The sequence below is a fragment of the Culex quinquefasciatus genome, chromosome 2 (genome assembly GCF_015732765.1).
Source record: "Culex quinquefasciatus strain JHB chromosome 2, VPISU_Cqui_1.0_pri_paternal, whole genome shotgun sequence".
NCBI classification, from domain to species: Eukaryota; Metazoa; Arthropoda; class Insecta; order Diptera; family Culicidae; genus Culex; species Culex quinquefasciatus.
This window is the reverse complement of record NC_051862.1, coordinates 178,856,667-178,875,780: the sequence shown is the minus strand read 5'-3', so window position 1 is coordinate 178,875,780 and position 19,114 is coordinate 178,856,667. Positions and strand designations below refer to the sequence as shown.

At 34.4% G+C, this 19,114-nt stretch overlaps 1 protein-coding gene across 1 annotated transcript; it reads right to left on the bottom strand.

The window, feature by feature from the left end:
* Positions 1-3,699: 3,699 nt before the first annotated feature.
* LOC6037025 (enhancer of mRNA-decapping protein 4 homolog) lies at positions 3,700-18,499 on the bottom strand. The gene is made up of 5 exons (XM_038253734.1): positions 17,742-18,499; positions 17,048-17,681; positions 14,619-16,990; positions 4,330-4,867; positions 3,700-4,269 (listed from the first exon to the last, which is right to left on the bottom strand). The coding sequence occupies exons 1-5, from the start codon at positions 18,139-18,141 to the stop codon at positions 4,080-4,082; spliced, it is 4,134 nt and encodes a 1,377-aa protein (XP_038109662.1). The 5' UTR covers positions 18,142-18,499; the 3' UTR covers positions 3,700-4,079.
* Positions 18,500-19,114: the final 615 nt, after the last annotated feature.

Here is a 19,114-nt window from a genome sequence, read left to right as displayed (position 1 = left end):
TGAAGTCGTACTACACGAACTGATGAATACGATGAAAAAAAATACGTTTTTTATGTTCGTTATTCGATTATTCAAAGTCCTATACGTACTTTCTGATAATCGCGCTAGATCACTTGAAGCTGATTCAAAATCATGTGCAATCAGCTGTTTTTAATCATTTGATTCGATTCAATCAATTTTTCAAAAACTGCGTTCCAAAAGGCTCTGAAAAAAATAATTAAGAATTCAAAATTCGTATTATTTTTTTCAATCAATACATAACATCCAAGATTTAAAAAAATAAACTTTTATTTTTAACTTTTCAAATTATGAAAACAAGCTATAAAATTATTTTTTTAGGTTTGTTCAGTTTCTAAATTTTTAAAGATTATAATCTTTTTAGATTATTTTTTTAATCAGGCCGTTTGAACATTTGAATGAAAAAGTGTTTTAAAATGCAATTTATACCAGTCCAGTTTTATTGAAATTATTTGTTTTAAAAATATCCAAGTATTAAGCATGCTAAATATGCTTATCAACGCAGGAAAATGCATTTCAAATAGATTTCAGTTGCTTTGTCTTATATTTTCATAAAAGAGCAGTTCTCTACGGAATCGGTATTTTTTCTTTAATTTTAATTTTTGTATTTTTTAATCCGGCTGAAACTTTTTTGGTGCCTTCGGTATGCCCAAAGAAGTCATTTTGCATCATTAGTTTGTCCATATAATTTTCCATACAAATTTGGCAGCTGAGCAGTTCTCTAGGATTTCGGTCATTCGATTTTTTTTGTATTTTTTAATCCGACTGAAACTTTTTTGGTGCCTTCGGTATGCCCAAAGAAGCCATTTTGCATCATTAGTTTGTCCATATAATTTTCCATACAAATTTGGCAGCTGTCCATACAAAAATGATTTTTTGGTGATTTTTTTATTTAACTTTTTATCACTAAAACTTGATTTACAAAAAAAAACACTATTTTTAATTTTTTTTATTTTTTGATTTGTTTTAGAGGACATAAAATGCCAACTTTTCAGAAATTTCCAGGTTGTGCAAAAAATCATTGACCGAGTTATGAATTTTTTAATCAATACTGATTTTTTAAAAAAATCGAAATTTTGGTCGTAAAAATTTTTCAACTTCATTTTTCGATGTAAAATCAAATTTGCAATAAAAAAGTACTTTAGTGAAATTTTGATAAAGTGCACCGTTTTCAAGTTATAGCCATATTTAAGTGACATTTTAGAAAATAGTCGCAGTTTTTCATTTTTTTAAATTAGTGCACATGTTTGCCCAGTTTTGAAAAAAATATTTTTGAAAAGCTGAGAAAATTCTCTACATTTTGCTTATTCGGACTTTGTTGATACGACCTTTAGTTGCTGAGATATTGCCATGCAAAGGTTAAAAAACAGGAAAATTGATGTTTTCTAAGTCTCACCCAAATAACCAACCATTTTCTAATGTCGATATCTCAGCAACTATAAGTCCGATTTAAAATGTTAATATATGAAACATTCGTGAAATTTTCCGATCTTTTCGAAAAAAATATTTTCGAAAATTTTAAACCAAGACTAACATTTCAAATGGGCGTTATGTTGAATGTTTGGCCCGTTTGAAATGTTAGTCTTGATTTTAAATTTTTGAAAATATTTTTTTCGAAAAGATCGGAAAATTTCACGAATGTTTCATATATTAACATTGTAAATCGGACCTATAGTTGCTGAGATATCGACATTAGAAAATGGTGGGTTATTTGGGTGAGACTTAGAAAACATCAATTCTCCTGTTTTTTAACCTTTGCATGGCAATATCTCAGCAAATATGGGTCGTATCAACAAAGTTCAATAAAGCAAAATATAGAGAATTTTCTCAGCTTTTCAAAAATATTTTTTTCAAAGATGGGCAAACATGGGCACTAATTTAAAAATGAAAACTGCGACTATTTTCAAAAAGTTACCTAAAATTGGTTATAACTTGAAAACGGTGCACTTTATAAAAAATTCACTAAAGTACTTTATGATTCCAAATTCAATTTTACATCGAAAAATGAAGTTGAAAAATTTTTGCGATCAATATTTCGATTTTTTGAAAAAATCTGTATTGATTCAAAAAATCATAACTCGGTCAAAGATTTTTTGCCCATTCTGGAAATTTCTGAAAAGTTGGCATTTTATGTCCTCTAAAACATTTAAAATTTAAAATAGTGTTTTTTTGCAAATCAAGTTTTAGTGACAAAAAGTTAAATTAAAAATCACCAAATTTTTTTTTACCGTGTATAATTTTTTTTCAGTGTAGTCCATATCCATACCTACAACTTTGCCGAAGACACCAAATCGATCAAAAAATTCCTTCAAAAGATACAGATTTTTGAGTTTTCACATATCATTTTTGTATGGACAGCTGCCAAATTTGTATGGAAAATTATATGGACAAACTAATGATGCAAAATGGCTTCTTTGGGCATACCGAAGGCACCAAAAAAGTTTCAGCCGGATTAAAAAATACAGAAAAAATCGAATGACCGAAATCTCAGAGAATTGCTTAAAAACGGCCTAATTAGAATACATATTAATATTTCAAATCAAATTAATTAATTACATATTTTTGGATTTTTTTATGTTAATGAATGTCCTTTTGAATTTTAGACATTAAAAAATTCTTTCTTTAATTTGATTGAATTAAAAAAAACAAAAATATAAAAAAATTGAATTAGAAGGATTTGACCACCCTATTTGACACAATAAAAAAAAACAACAAATATTAAATTTTGATTTTAATCTAGATTTTTGAATTTAAAAATTTTAGACAATCTTAAAGATATGTAATAACCAGTTTAAAATGATATTTCAGAATACAGCAGAAATCAGAAAATTAATATCCATCAAATTTATTATGAATATGCCTTGGGAGACTCTAAAAAACATATTTGACCTCGAATAAAAAGTTTCCGATCAAAATTTACAAAAAAAACATGATTTTCAAGAACAAAAAAAATATAAGCAGAGATATGCCCAATTTCATATAATAAAAAGTGACTTTCTCTAAAATTTCTGGATTTAATTCCAATTTTGAATAATAATTTAAACAGTAGGCTGTATTTATCATCAGAAAGGGAATTAAATCCAGAAATTTTGAAGTCACTTATACTTTTTTTTTAAGGAGGGTGGCCATGGCTGTGTTACTTTCAATACAATTAAAAAAAATTACGAAATAATTTTTGTTACGAGGGGCGGGGGTTCAAAAATAAAATTGCGTTACGTCATAAAAGAACGCCCTCCAACAACTCAAATTGAACTCAAATGGGATCGCAGAACTCGAATTCTTGATTAATTGTTCAAAAGGTCCTATCTACATAGGAAAACCATGACTAATAGGTTATTTTTTTTAAATAGTCAAAAAAAAAAATTGGTCCAAGTTCCAAAACATCCTACGAATAATCAAACTTCGGATAATCGAGTCTGTACTGTACCTGAAAACAGAAAACCAGCAAAAATGCATTGTCACTTGCCTGATCATGATGCTGATATTTTTAACTAAAGTACAATCCAAAGGCGATTTTTTTTCAAGTGTAGTTTATTTATGATTTCTTTGTTTTCTCGAATGTTTAACGCTTTTTGATTTTCATTTAAATATACGGTAAAAATGCTTTAATGTTCCGATCTGCGTTGAATGCTTTTCTGTTTGAAAGATCTTTGATAAATAAACCATGGATATCGAATTGCGAAGTGTAGTTTATTTATGATTTCTTTGTTTTCTCGAATGTTTAACGCTTTTTGATTTTCATTTAAATATACGGTAAAAATGCTTTAATGTTCCGATCTGCGTTGAATGCTTTTCTGTTTGAAAGATCTTTGATAAATAAACCATGGATAATATGAAGCTAGAGTATTTATTGGACAAAATAAAAAGTTTACGCGTGACGATCTTCCCTTCGGAACTTTCAGAACTTTTCAAAGTTTTTGGCTGATATTCGAGCATCGAATTCAAATTTCAGATAAAAAAAAAAAGAACAAAACGCTTAAAAACAGGAAAAGAAAGTAAAATGAACCTCCAACCCCTCAGTCCGCGGCATCGCTTCTCCCCCACAGCAGCGTTGGCTTGTATCAGATCTGCTTGAGGCCGAGTGCTTGGATGCCCATCAGCAGCATCCGCAGGCCGGTCGCGAGCGAGCTGGTCGGGTTGGCCGCCAAAAAGTTCTGGCAGTTTTGGGTCAGCTCGCGCATCACCTTCGGGGCGTGCTCCTTCGTGATCGGGTCGGTCCACCGCAGGTTGATGATCGACTCGGTGAGGTACCTTTGGAAAAGGAGGGGGAGGTTATTGTTTTTTGTTGGAGGGTTCGATGGGGTCAATTACCTGTGCTTCAGGTCGTTGTAGTTGGACATGTCGGCGGAGATTTGCTGGATCAGCGACAGCAGTACGGTTTGCTCGAGCGGGCACGGATTGAAGACCAGTCGGAATTCGGCCTTTTCCATGGTGAACTCGACGAGGCTCAGATCGTTGGAGAGCAGCGCTTTGTGGAAGGCCTTGTTGATCTGGGCGTGGGTCAACATCTGGCGGATCTGTTCCTGTACATCCACCATGGACGGGGCCGGTGTTTGGGCCTGTGATCGTACGGCGGACAGAACGGAGTCCTCGAGGGAGGAAGCCTGCGCTTCGAGGCCCTTTTCGATCTCCTGTCGGATGGTGTCGCGCAGGATCTTCAGCAGGTTCGTCTGCAGCACCTTAAAGTCTCGGCCGATGTCTTCGCGCAGGACCGTCGTGCTGGCCTTGTTCTGCCGGTCGGCGGTGCCGTTGACCTGCTCGGGAACCTTCTTGATGAGCTCGGCCAGCTCCTGGGTGCGATCGGTGACGGTTTTCTGTTGTGCGACGTACTGGTCGAGCTTTTGCACGTCTGAAAGAGAGGGGAAGCAACTCGTTAGAGCTAAGTACGGAGATCGGAAGCAATTTGGTTAAGAAATGTTGCGCATTCTTTTTGTGACCTCAAAAATTTGTAAAATTCAATAATTTCTTAAATTTTGACATTTTTAAATTAAAAAATTGAAAGACTCAAAAAATGTAAATCTAATAATTTATAAATTCTAAAATTTTAAAAACTCAAAATTGTTGAATTTCTAAAATTTCAAAGTTCTAAAATTTTAATGTTCTAAAATTCTATAGTTTTAAAATTCTAAAATGCAAAAATTTTAAAATTATAAAAATATTGGATTCTACAATTTGACAATTCCAATTTTTAAAAAAACCAGATTTTAAAAAATTCAAAATTTTAAAATTCTGAATTTCCAAAAAATTATAAATTTTGAAATTCAAAAACTCAAAATTTTTAAATTTCTAAGGCTTAGAAGTTCTGAAATTCTCAAGTTCTAGATTCTAAAATTTAATTTTTTTAAGAAAATAAATTTTTAAAAATAATTTCAAACTTTTGAAATTATTTTTTTTATGTTCATGATTTCTAAAATTCAAAAAATTTAAAATTCTAAAGTTTTAAAATTGTAAAATGCTAAAATTCTGAAATTCTAAAAATGTAGAATTTTGAAATTCTGGAGCAACATTTGAAAGGGGCGGTACGACATTGCTCTTACGGCCTTTCATTACACGCGTGTAAATGGGACGAAAGGCCGTAAGAGCAATGTCGTACCGCCCCTTTCAAATGTTGCTCTGGAATTCTAATATTCTAAAATTTTAAAATCCCACAATTTTTTAATCCTAAAATTTTAATAAATAAAAATTTCAAAATTAATTTTAAACTTTTAAAATTCATTTTTTTCAAATTCATGATTTCTAAAATTTTGAAATTCATTTTTTTAAAGACTTTGAAAGACTCAAAATTTTACAATTCTACAATTTATAAAATCTGAAATTCAAAAACTCATTTTATTTAATTCTAAAATTCGAATGTTTTAAAATTATAAAGTTTTAAAATTCAAAGTTTTAAAATTCAGAAAGAAGATTCTAATATTCTGAAATTCTGAAATTTTAATATTCTAATATTCTGAAATTCTAAAAATTCTCAATTCAATTCAATTCGGTTTTATTTGTGAATAATCAAGTTACAATGAGTTCATTTAGGTGCATAACAGAGTTTTGGTGTTCCTTTCAGCTGTGTTTAAATCGTTATTCAATCGAAAAATTATTACTTATAACTATGGAATAGACAAGAGTAAGAAAAAGTTTTCAAAAAACTTACAGAAAATTCTAAAAATTCTTCAATTCTAAAATTCTAAAAAAAATTTTTTTAAGAAATACATTTTTTAAATTAATTCTAAACTTCTGAAATTTGAAAAAATCCCGATTTTTCAAATTCTGAATTTTCAAAAATTAAAAAAAAATACTGCAATTTATAAATTCCGAATTTTAAGAAATTTTTAAATTTGAAAATTCAAAAACTCAAAATTTTAAAAAATCTTAAATTTTCTATAATTTTAAAGTTCTGAAATTCTAAAGTTTTAAAATTCTAAAATGCTTAAATTCTAATATTCTAAAAATAACAAATCATAAGAAATTAAAATTTATTCTAAACTTCTAAAATTCCAAAATTTTTGATTTTTCAAATTCTAAAAGTTTAAAAATACTGAGTTTCCAAAAAAATTCTTAAATTTTTAATTCTACAAATTTTATTTTCAAACATTGTAAAACTATTTTTTTTAGTTCTAGAATCATGAAATTCTAAAATTCTACCTTTTCAAAATTCTAAAATTAGAAAATTTTAAAATTGTATAATTCTAAACATCTTTTTTTTATTCTTGATTTCTAAAATTCTAACATTTTAAAATTCTAAATTTTCAAAAATTAAAAAAAATAATATCGAAAATTCTAAAAATTTTAAATCCTGCAATTCAAAAATCAAATATTAAAAAATGTATAGTCTGAATTTTAAAATTCTTAAATTATCAAAAATAAAATTCTAAAATTCCAAAATTTTAAAAAGTTAAGAGTTCTAAAATTTAAAAGTTCTGAAATTCTTAAGTTTTAAATTTTAAAATGCTGAAATTTGAAAATTCTGAAATTCTAAAATTTACAAATTATAAGTAATTAAAATTAATTCTAAAGTTCTAAAATTCCAAAATTTTAAAAATTCTTGATTTTTTTAATTCTAAAAGTTGAAAAAAAAATACTGAGTTTCCTAAACATTCAAATATCAAAAATTCTGAAATTTTAAATTCTACAATTTTTAAATTCAAAAATTCTAAAACTAAAATTTTTAAGTTCTAAAATTATGAAATTCTAAAATTCTACCTTTTCAAATTTCTAAAATTAAAATTTTTCAAAATTGTATAATTCTAAACATCTAATTTTTTTAAATTCTTGATTTCTATAATTGTAACATTTTAAAATTCTAAATTTCCAAAAATTAAAAAAAAATATTATCAAAAATTCTAAAAAATTTAAATCCTGCAATTCAAAAATCAAAACTTTAAAAATTCAAATAATTTAAAAATGTACAGTCTTATTTTAGGTTAGAAACAAGTTCCTTGGTCTTGAATTTTAATTCTTGAAATTAAAATTTCTTTTGACTTTTCAATGGAAGCATTATTAAATGTTTTAATATTTTATGTTCTATACTTTACAGACTTTTTTTTTTTTTTTTTTTTTTTTTTTGGGAGGGTGATCCAGCCGCACATCGTTGATGTTGAAACCTCTAAACTGGGCCCTCGTCTTGTCACGTCCGTCAGTAGTCTTGTCGTACATTACAACTAGAACCAGATCTGCCAATGAATTAGTACACTTCGACCAAATAAACACTGACGCTGTATGGATCTGACTCTAGAATAAATGCACAGTTGTGTGTTATTCGTAAGTCCAACTTATTCAATTATTCATTAAAGTCCAAATATTCATTTGCGGATAACTACCTAACTTGAATTGAATACAAGATTTAAAGCAACCTATCCGAAAGCTACTCTTATCTTAAATCCCCGACATTTTAATTATTAACCAAAAAAAAAACGTTTCTTTCAAAACCTGTCTGGCTTCTTTTAAAAAACAAAAAAAATAACAGTTGATATTTTACAAGTCGTGAATTGAAAAAGAGACGACCATTTGTTCGTCAGAATTCCAGTAGATCCTCGATTCGCAACAATGGTTGATACAATCTTAATCCGACAACCGTTAGTTCAACAGATCAACGAATTTAGTCCGATATCATTTCACTATTGATTGATCGAGACTCTATGGAATATATGACAAATCATGATGTTTTTATGCTACTTGAATGAAAATCACCGATTCTGATAGAATTACTAAATTCACTGTTACTAATTTTGTCCCTAAATAACTAAAGGCAAAGTATAAAAAGTTGATATTTATAGTTAAAATCCTAAATTTTACAAAAACTAAATTTTTAAAAACCCGCATCCTAACCTGACACCCACATTAAGATAGGGAAAAATCACATATGTAGCGGTTCATTGTACAAATGTGATATTTCCACTATCGGAGAACCTCATTGTCTCGATGACAGCTTACCGGCCATCGATTAAGCCCTGAGACTGCGCCAAAGTGGGTTCTCGCAGCATGAAGTGGTGTCCATGTGTAAAAATGGAAGCTTCAGCAATATACTGAACACTTCGATTTTAATTCCACATCGAATCAAATCATACTCTTTGCCAAACAAGCATCAAACCTATGACACTTATTATGACAAAGCCCAGGGATTGAATTCTGCAATTTATAAATTATTAAATTCAAAAACTCAAATTTTTTTAATTTCTAAAATTTTATGTTCTTAAATTCTAAAGTTCTAGAATTCTAAAATGCTAAAATTCCAAAATTCTAAAATTCTGAAATTTTTTAAATCAATTAGAAAGAAGAAAGAATAAGAAATTAAAATTTTGAAATAAAATTCATTAATTAACTTTTAAAATTCATTTTTTTTCAATTAGGGATTTCTAAAATTCAAAAATTTAAAAAAAATTAAATTCTTAAATTCAAAGACCCAAAAATTTAAAATTCTACAATTTTTTTATTCTAAAATTCAAAAAATCAAATATTCTAAAATTCAAAAATTCTAAAGTTTTAAAAATCTAAAATGCTAAAATTCAGAAATTTTGAAACTCTAAAATTATAATATTCTGAAATTCTGAAATCCTAAAATTCTAATATTTGATGCACCTACACTGCCCACGGTGTATTTTTTAGAACAAACTAATGATAAAAAATTCGGTATGTCTGATATTTGGCACCGTGAAAGAAGGGCTCTTTCCCGACATTTTGCGATATATACCGAAATATTTCGTCGGGGGGTCTAGTGCAACTTTTTTTTTGAAGATTTTTTATTCGATTTTATGGGATATTTGTTCAAAAAAGTCACAGAAAATCGGTTCATTCATGTTGATATCATTCAAACTTCTTATGAATATGCCTTGGGGATTCTAACCAACTATATTTGACCAATATTTGACCTCCAATAAAAAAAATCGAACCAAATTTACCAGATTTCTAGCTTTCTTTGAAAAAACCCCAAAATCCAAGCTGGAAACCCCGATACTACCGAAAGTAAATCTTTTCTTTGTATAATTTGTCATGAAATAACAGCAACACATTGCTTGGATACAAATTTGAGCATTAAACAATGCAAAACATAGATTATTTATTTAATAAGCTGTTTATTACCCAATAGGTTCCGAAAATTATTTTTTCAATCCTCGGCCACATAACACCATTACATTTTTAAACATTTTAGAATCAATCACATTGTAGAAAACAATTTTCTAAACAAGTTCCATAAAAAAGTATCACTTTTGGTTCAATATAAGCAGAGATATGCCCAATTTCCTGAAATAAATAGTGCCTGTCTCCAAAATTTCTTATATTAATTACCTTTCACATGATGGGCACTGCCTACTAAGATATTTTTTATGATGATAATATGTTATTAAAACGTAAAAATTATAATAAGTTTTGGCGAAATTAATGAAATAATTCTATAACATTCATTACAAATCTCAGTAGGCAAAGCCCATTGTGTGAAATGTAATTAAATTAAGAAATTTTGGAGAAAGGCACTATTTATTTCAGGAAATTGGGCATATCTCTGCTTATATTGAACCAAAAGTGATACTTTTTTATGGAACTTGTTTAGAAAACTGTTTTCTACAATGTGATTGATTCTAAAATGTTTAAAAATGTAATGGTGTTATGTGGCCGAGGATTGAAAAAATAATTTTCGAACCTATTGGGTAATAAACAGCTTATTAAATAAATAATCTATGTTTTGCATTGTTTAATGCTCAAATTTGTATCAAGCAATGTGTTGCTGTTATTTCATGACAAATTATACAAAGAAAAGATTTACTTTCGGTAGTATCGGGGTTTCCAGCTTGAATTTAGGTTTTTCAAAGAAAGCTAGAAATCTGGTAAATTTGGTTCGATTTTTTTTATTGGAGGTCAAATATTGGTCAAATATAGTTGGTTAGAATCCCCAAGGCATATTCATAAGAAGTTTGAATGATATCAACATGAATGAACCGATTTTCTGTGACTTTTTTGAACAAATATCCCATAAAATCGAATAAAAAATCTTCAAAAAAAAAAGTTGCACTAGACCCCCCGACGAAATATTTCGGTATATATCGCAAAATGTCGGGAAAGAGCCCTTCTTTCACGGTGCCAAATATCAGACATACCGAATTTTTTATCATTGAGGTCTCGAAAAAATACACCGTGTGCCGTTCTACGCATAATTGTCCCATGTTCAAAAAAGGGCAACTGAGAAAAACGCGATTGAAATTTTTTGATCGATTTCTGTGTTTCTACGCATAATTGTCCCGCGAGTCCCTAGTCGCCTTATATGTCCCTAATCACCCTGGGTAACATTTGATCACCCTTATTTGTAATCCTCTTGCTATACAACAGGTAAAAAATATTCAATGCCTCTTAAAAGTAATGATTTCGTGATAGAAAATACATGGTGGGACAATTATGCGTAGAAGTGTAACGACGGGACAAACAGACTTGGTGTTGTTTTTACAGTTCTTCTGAACAAAGTAAAAGATTTTATGTGTTTTTTTCTGAAAGTATACGTCAAACTATACTTAAAAATGATAAAAAGTCAGAATCGTCCAAAAATGACATGGGACAATTATGCGTAGAACGGTAGTACATTACATTTAAAATTCTAAATTTTTAATAAATTTGAATTCTGAAATTCTAAAATTTTAAAATTCTACAATTTTGTAATTCCAAAATTTTAAAAATTGAGGAAATTAAAATTTCAAAATTAATTTTAAGCTTTAAAATTCATTTTTTAATTTCATGATTTCTAAAATTTTGAAATTTAAAATTTTTAAGATTCTTAGATTTAAAGACTTAAAAATTTACAATTCTACAATTTTAAAATTCTGAAATAAAAAAAAATCTAAAACTATTTTTATAATTCTAAAATTTTAAAGTTCTGAAATTCTAAAGCTATAAAATTCTAAAATGCTAAAGTTCCGAAATTCTAACATTCTAATATTTTGAAATTCTTAAATTCTGAAAATTCTTTAATTCTAAAATTCTAAAATTATAAGAAATAAAATTTAAAATTAATTCCAAAATTTGAAAAAAATCTCGATTTTTTAAATTCTAAAATTTTAAAATTCTGAGTTTCCATAAATTTAAAAATTTTAAATTCGGCTATTTATAAATTGCGAAATCCATAATCTCACTTTTTTAGTTTTCTTAAATTTTATTTTTTTTTTAATTTTCTTAAATTTTAATTTTTTAAAATTTTAAAGTTCTGAAATTCTAAAGTTCGAAAATTCTAAAATTCTGAAATGCCAAAATAATGAAATTTTAAAATTTTAAATTCTACAATTCTTTAATTATAAAATGTTAAAATTTAAGGAAATTCAAATTTAAAAAAATAATTCTTAACTTTTAAAGTTCAATTTTTTAAATTCGTGATTTCTAAATTCTGAAATTTTAAAATTCTTAAATCCAAAGACTCAAAAATTTTATATTCCACAATTTTTAATTTCAAAAATTCAAAAACTATTTTTTTAATTCTTAAATTTTAGAGTTCTAAAATTTTAAAGTTTTGAAATATGTTTTAAAATTCCAAAATGCTAAAATTCTTAAAATTTAAATTCTACAATTCTTCAATAGTGAAATTCTTAAATTTACAAATTATAAGAAATTAAAATTTTAACAAATCTTGATTTTTAAAATTCTTAGGTTTTAAAGTACTGAATTACCATTTTTTAAGTTTTAAATTTAAAAAATTCTGAAATTTTAAATTCTACAATTTTTTAATTTTGAAATTCAAAAACTAATTTTTTAAGTTCTAAAATTATGAAATTTTCAAATTCCTAAATTCTAAAATTCTACTTTTCTAAAATTTTACATTTCTAAAATTCTAAAATTTGAATATTTCAAAATCGATTCTAAACACCTGAATTTTTTTAAATTCTTGATTTCTAAAATTCTAACATTAATTTTAAAATGTTAGAATTTTAAACATTATAAAATTCTAAAAAATTTAAATCTTGCAAAATCTAAAATTTAAAATTTTAGATATTTAAAAAACTATGGGTAATTCTCTACCAACTCACACGAAATCGGGAAAAGTTGCCCCGACCCCTCTTCGATTTGCGTGAAACTTTGTCCTAAGGGGTAACTTTTGTCCCTGATCACGAATCCGAGGTCCGTTTTTTGATATCTTGTGACGGAGGGCGGTGACCCTTCCATTTTGAACATGCGAAAAAGAGGTGTTTTTCAATAATTTGCAGCCTGAAACGGTGATGAGATAGAAATTTGGTGTTAAAGGGACTTTTATGTAAAATTAGACGCCCGATTTGATGGCGTACTCAAATTCGAAAAAACGTATTTTTCATCCAAAAAAACACTAAAAAAGTTTTAAAAATTCTCCCATTCTCCGTTACTCGACTGTAAAATTTTTTGGAACATGTCATTTTATGGGAAATTTAATGTACTTTTCGAATCTACATTGACCCAGAAGGGTCATTTTTTCATTTAGAACAAAATTTTTCATTTTAAAATTTCGTGTTTTTCTAACTTTGCAGGGTTATTTTTAGAGTGTAACAATGTTCTACAAAGTTGTAAAGCAGACAATTACAAAAATTTTGATATATAGACATAAGGGTTTGCTTATAAACATCACGAGTTATCGCGATTTTACGAAAAAAAGTTTTGAAAAAGTTACTTTTTGCGTTTCTCTTTGTTTCGTCGTCCGTGTCTGTCGCGGGTGACCATGAACGGCCATGATCGATGACGACCAACTTTTTCAAAACTTTTTTTCGTAAAATCGCGATAACTCCTGATGTTTATAAGCAAACCCCTTATGTCTATATATCAAAATTTTTGTAATTGTCTGCTCTACAACTTTGTAGAACATTGTTACACTCTAAAAAATTACCCTGCAAAGTTAGAAAAAACACGAAATTTTAAAATGAAAAATTTTGTTCTAAATGAAAAAATGACCCTTCTGGGACAATGTAGATTCGAAAAGTACATTAAATTTCCCATAAAATGACATGTTCCAAAATTTTTTACAGTCGAGTAACGGAAAATGGGAGAATTTTTAAAACTTTTTTAGTGTTTTTTTCGATGAAAAATACGTTTTTTCAGAATTCTGAGTACGCCATCAAATCGGGCGTCTAATTTTACATAAAAGTCCCTTTGACACCAAATTTCTATCTCATCACCGTTTCAGGCTGCAAATTATTGAAAAACACCTCTTTTTTCGCATGTTCAAAAATGGAAGGGGTCGTACCGCCCCTCCGTCACAAGATATCAAAAAACGGACCTCGGATTCGTGATCAGGGACAAAAGTTACCCCTTAGGACAAAGTTTCACGCAAATCGAAGAGGGGTCGGGGCAACTGCTGTGTGAGTTGGCGGAGAATTACCCCTATAGTGTAAAATATTAAAATTCCTAAATAATAAAATTTTGAAATTTTCTAATTGTTTTTAAATGCCGCCAGAAAATTAGATTTTTTTTAGGTTATTTTAGGTTAGAAACAAGTTTCTTGCTCTTTAATTTTAATTCTTAAAATTTAAATTTCATTTAGCTTCTCAATGGAAGCATTATTAAATATTTAAATATTTTATGTTCTATACTTTACAGACTTTTAACTTTAAAATTTCTGACTTTTTAATTTCAGATTTTTGATTTTTTCTTTAATTTTTGAAGTTTTGAATTTCTTTATTTTCAAATTTTGTATTTTTTCTGTTCTTATTTATTTTATTAAATTTTTGTATTTTAAAATTTTCTAAATTTCTAATTATTTGTTTTTATTTCTCAATTTCAGAATTTCTAAATTGTTGCTTAATTTTTTAAGTCTTGGTTTTTTTTCTAAAAAACAATTTAATGCTTTTTCTCTAGTTTACTTCATTTGGAGCAGAAAACAAAGTTCGTCCTAATAATATTTCTGGAGCAACATTTGAAAGGGGCGGTACGACATTGCTCTTACGGCCTTTCGTCCCATTTAAACGCGTGTAATGAAAGGCCGTAAGAGCAATGTCGTACCGCCCCTTTCAAATGTTGCTCTGGATTTTAAGATTTTGCGTTTCGAGATTCGGAATTATAAGGCAATTCTGAATTTTTTAAATTCCGGAACAACATTTGAAAAGGATGGATAAGCATTTTGACAGCCAGAACTATTTTGCAAATCGGAGAGAACAGTTTTGCGTATCAAGACTTACACTCTTTCGTGCCGGCCGAGAAGGTCAGGTTCAGCTGGCGGAACAGTTCCTGCGAGGAGCGCTCGTACCCGGGCAGAATGATGTTGCGCAGAGATTCCTGGTAGACCTGCTCCAGGCCCTTCCGGACGCCGGCCTGTATCGAGTTGCCGACGGCTTCGACGAAGCTCTGGCTGCGGCACACGATGTCGATCGTGTTGCGCATCGTCAGGTCGGTGTGCTGAATCTTGCTCGCAAGCTCAATCTTCATCTGGGTCGCGATCTGGTCGATTTTGGAGCCGATCATCGGCAGCATCGAGCGGTTCAGCTCGGTCATGATCATCGGGATGACGCGTTCGGAGATGCCTTTGGCCATGATGGCCGGTAGGGTTTGCGTGACCATGTCGCGGATCTGCAAGATCTGGTTGTGGCTGGCGAGTTGCGTTTCGGCGCGAACCTTCTGGTCGTACCGCGTGACCAGTTCCGTGATCCGAGTGTTGATGCTTTGCTTCACCTGACCGAGGCTGGCCTGGTATCGGTTCAGCTCTTCGGCGTTTTTGTTTTGCTGCTCGTGCAGCTGCGTGCGAAGGTCGGAGATTTGGCGCGATTGTGCTTGGACAATGTCGAGCAGTCGGTCCAGCTTTTCCTCCAGATGTTTGGAGTTTTGCGGAACGGTCACGATCAGCGGTGGCGCAGGGACGACTGGAACCGGTACCGCTTGCGGGTTCGATCCGAGGAAGGTGGTCTGCGGAGGATGTGGCGCTTCCGGCACCTTTGGCCAATCGATGCTACTCTTCGGTTCGCTCTTGATCGTGACCTGCTCGGCGGTGGCCACCGGTGCGACCGGCTCTTTGTTGACGGGTTTGACCTCGGGTACGACCTTCTGCGTAGCAGGCACCGGTGCCGACTTTTGCGTCGTAACCCTTCGCTGGCCAAGTTCCTCCTCGTCGTCATCGTCGTCAATGTTCTTGAAGTTGTACCCTTCGTCGTCGTCCAGATCTTCGATGATTTCATTCTCCAGATCGTTCAACTCATCGTCGTCCGCCCCGATTCCGTCCGTTTCGTCCAGCAGAATGTTGTCCGAGTCGTAGTACTCGTTCAGGCAGTCGTTGTCCTTGAGCGACAGGATCTCCTGCACCTCCCGGCTCGGGCTGGACCCGCCGCTGGCCAACATCTCCGCCGACGGCATCGGCGGAACGGGGGGCGTTTCCTGCATCGCCGCCACCTTCTGCTGCAACTCGACCGACTTGCGCACCTTGGCCTGCTCCTGCTCCTCGATCATGGTGCTGTTGACGATGTTCAGCATGTTCAGCGGCGATTGCTTGTCCGCCTGCAGGGTGTCGTTTGGCGAACTTCCTGTGGCTGCGGCCGCCGTTGGCGCGTTCGTCTTCAGCTGCTGCTGCTTGGTGGCGTTCGCCAGCATAAACAGCGTGTTGAGGACGTCCGGATTGACGGCTTCGGTGTCTGCGTTGGACTTTTCGCTGGTCGCAGCGAACGAATCCGGCGTCATGAGGGTCACCTTGGGTTGGGCGCTGCCGGCGGAACTTCCGCTGGTGTTGGCCACCGCTCGGATGGCGGCCGGATCGGCGATCACGTTTGGCGAGAGGATTCGCTTCAGCTCGTTGGTGGGTTCCGTTGTTGTGCTGGTGTTGTTTTCTGGGATGATTGGGACCAGGGAGGCTTCTGGTGGGCCGTTGGTCGGGGTTGTCTCTTTGGCGGCCAAGCCGCTGGAAATTGACGACAGCGAGACGTTCTTGTAGTCGGAGCTGCTGATGCTGGAGAGCGTGCTGCGCACGTCCGTGCCGAAGGTCACGTTCGGTTGGTAGAACAGGTGGCACTCTTGGACGCTCTTCGGTTGGACCAGGAACATCCGGATGACGACGCAGTACAGGGACGAGTTTTCCTCGTCGTAATCTTCCAGCTCTTCGATCAGGTAGGCGTCGCTCGTTTTGCACATTCGGACGGCCACGTCCAGGATGCCGAAACTGAGGATGGGGGATGAGAGTGGGAACTCGGCGATCGAAGAGATGTAAGCTTTGCTGGTCGAATTGCTCGCGCTCGTGGCGGAGCTGATGTTGGACAGCGAGGTCGAGTTGTGGTCGGACTTGGTGTCTCCTCCGCCTTCCGGGGATTTGCCGTTGGTGGTGATGACCGCGGCGCCGTTGCTGGGCAGACTGGCGTCTTTGCGCACTTGCAGCACGTACAACTCGCGGGTCGTCATGTCTGAGAGGACGAGGTACGACGAGGTCGGGTCGATTTCAACCTTGAAGCAGAGCGGCTGCTCGATCGACGGAATGAACTTGATCGTCTGGGTGCACTCCCAGGTTTCGCAGCACCAGACCTTGATTTCGGTGTTGTTCTCCGCGCAGGTTATCGCGTGCTTCCAGAGGGTTTGACTGCAAAAGAAGATTCATGAGGTTGATTGAAGGCGATTTCGAAACTCAGTTACTTACTCTGTATAATTGTCCAAAAAGAAGAAGCTACTGATTGTCTTGCCGCCGTGCGGCTTCCACTTGTGCAGGCAACGCGGATTCCCATCGTTGGTGTGTTTGTACACCTGGTAGAACCGAATGACGCCGTCCTCGCAGCTGACCGCCAGCGTCGTTCCGTCCGCCGAGAAGATCGCCCCCGTAATCAGCGGCAGCGAGTCCTGGAACTTGAACCCACCCTCGGAGATGTCCTTGCCGGAAATTTCGCCCGCGCCGTAATGCTGAACCACGGTACTAATACTGTAGCACTGGAAAATGTCCCCGCGACTCCACACCAGCAGCTGGCTGGCGTAATCGTCCGCGTCGTGGGTGCTGTCCGGCAGACACGGACACCACGAGATCTTGTCCCGCGCCGGGACGTGCCCATCGAGCGGATCGTTCACCTTCAGCAGCATCGAGCACACGATCTTCTCATTCTCGATCTTGACGCTGTGCACGTGCAGCGCAATCTGCTCGATGATCCCAAGCAGAATCTGCGACGAACTGTGCGCAAACTGCAGATCCAACACCTCACCGGACATTCCCTTAATCAGCGCGCGCTGGCCGAGTCCCAAGTGCACGATCCGGACCATTCCCTCGGGCGTCTGGCGGTGATTCACTGCAAAACCCAAAAAAACTCAATCAAAAAGATCCAACCAAAACAACCCGGAACACTCACCGGTAATCGCGTACGCAATCAGCTTCCCCTCGCCGTGACACGCAATCAACCGGCCGGGATAGTTGCGCTGCTCCCACTTGTAGTCCACGATGTTCTTTAGCTTCACCTTCGAACTCCCGTGGTCATGCTTGCCCAAACTCCCCAACACGGTCACGTTCCGCCCGTTAATCTCGAAGCAGTGCTGCTTCTCGTCCTTGTTGAACACGATCGCCGTCGAGGCCAGGCTGCTCGCGCCCGAAGTGTTCGTTTTACTCATCTTGCTGCTGCTGCTGCTACCCTCTTCCACCACAACTTGTTGTCCTTCCGGAATCTGCCGGTCTTGTTGCTGCTGCTGCTGCCGAAGCCCTTGGAGGAGTGCGCGACCAATCTGAACTGTTCCAATCAAAACAAGAATTAGCATAGCATCACGGACGGTCGGTGCGCGGGGTGGAGCGTCGTGTGAAATTCTCAACCTACGGGGTCGTCGTCGGTGGTTCCGGTGGGGTCAACGCGTCAGCAGACAACTCAACTCTCTGTTTTGACCAAAATGACCGACAAAAAAATGGGGGCCGAAAAATGATTCGACTTTTACGCGGGCGAAAAACGGCACTCCGGGGGAACAAACTAGCGGGCACGGTTCCGCGGGTCGTAAATTGCCGAAGGCAAGTATTTGCGGTCGCTAAGGCGAGCTGTTTTGTGGATTTTTTCGCAAAAATTAAACGCAAAAACTTGGAGTTTGCACCGCTGATTTTTCTTTGCTTTTTTTTTGGCTCGTTCGGCTTCCCGCATCAGCGAAGCTGTCAGCGGGTTCGTCGAGTTTTTTTTTCTGTCGATGAACGGGGAGCGAGGGGTCGCGCGATGGTCGATTACGGTAATGAGAAATTTAATTGCACACGGAAAAAATAAATGAAACGCATCTAGAGTTTTTTTTTATTAGGTCATATAAACATATCTAGAGTTTTTTTTAAAAAAGGTCCTATAAGCTATTGTCTTTCATATGTTTATAGGACCTATTAAAAAAACTCTAGATATGAATTTGAATTGTAATAACACACTCAACCCCCGGGGGTCTAGCTCATTTCCCCGAATGATATTTCCCCGAATTTCATTTCCCCGAAAATCATTTCCCCTGATTGGCCACATCCCCGAATACCACTTCCCCTAATCAGCCACATCCCCGAATGTCATTTCCCCTAATCGGCCACTTACAACACTTACGCCAATTGCCGTTTATTTGAATTTTAATTTTCCCGAACTTTCATATCTCCTAATCATCATTTTCGCTAAAGCCTTTTTCCATGACTAACAGTTTTTTTTTTCAATTTCACCGAACAGCTTTTTGGGTATGCTGTTGATTAAATGTTGTAAATTATTAGAATTTATTTTTGTTCAAT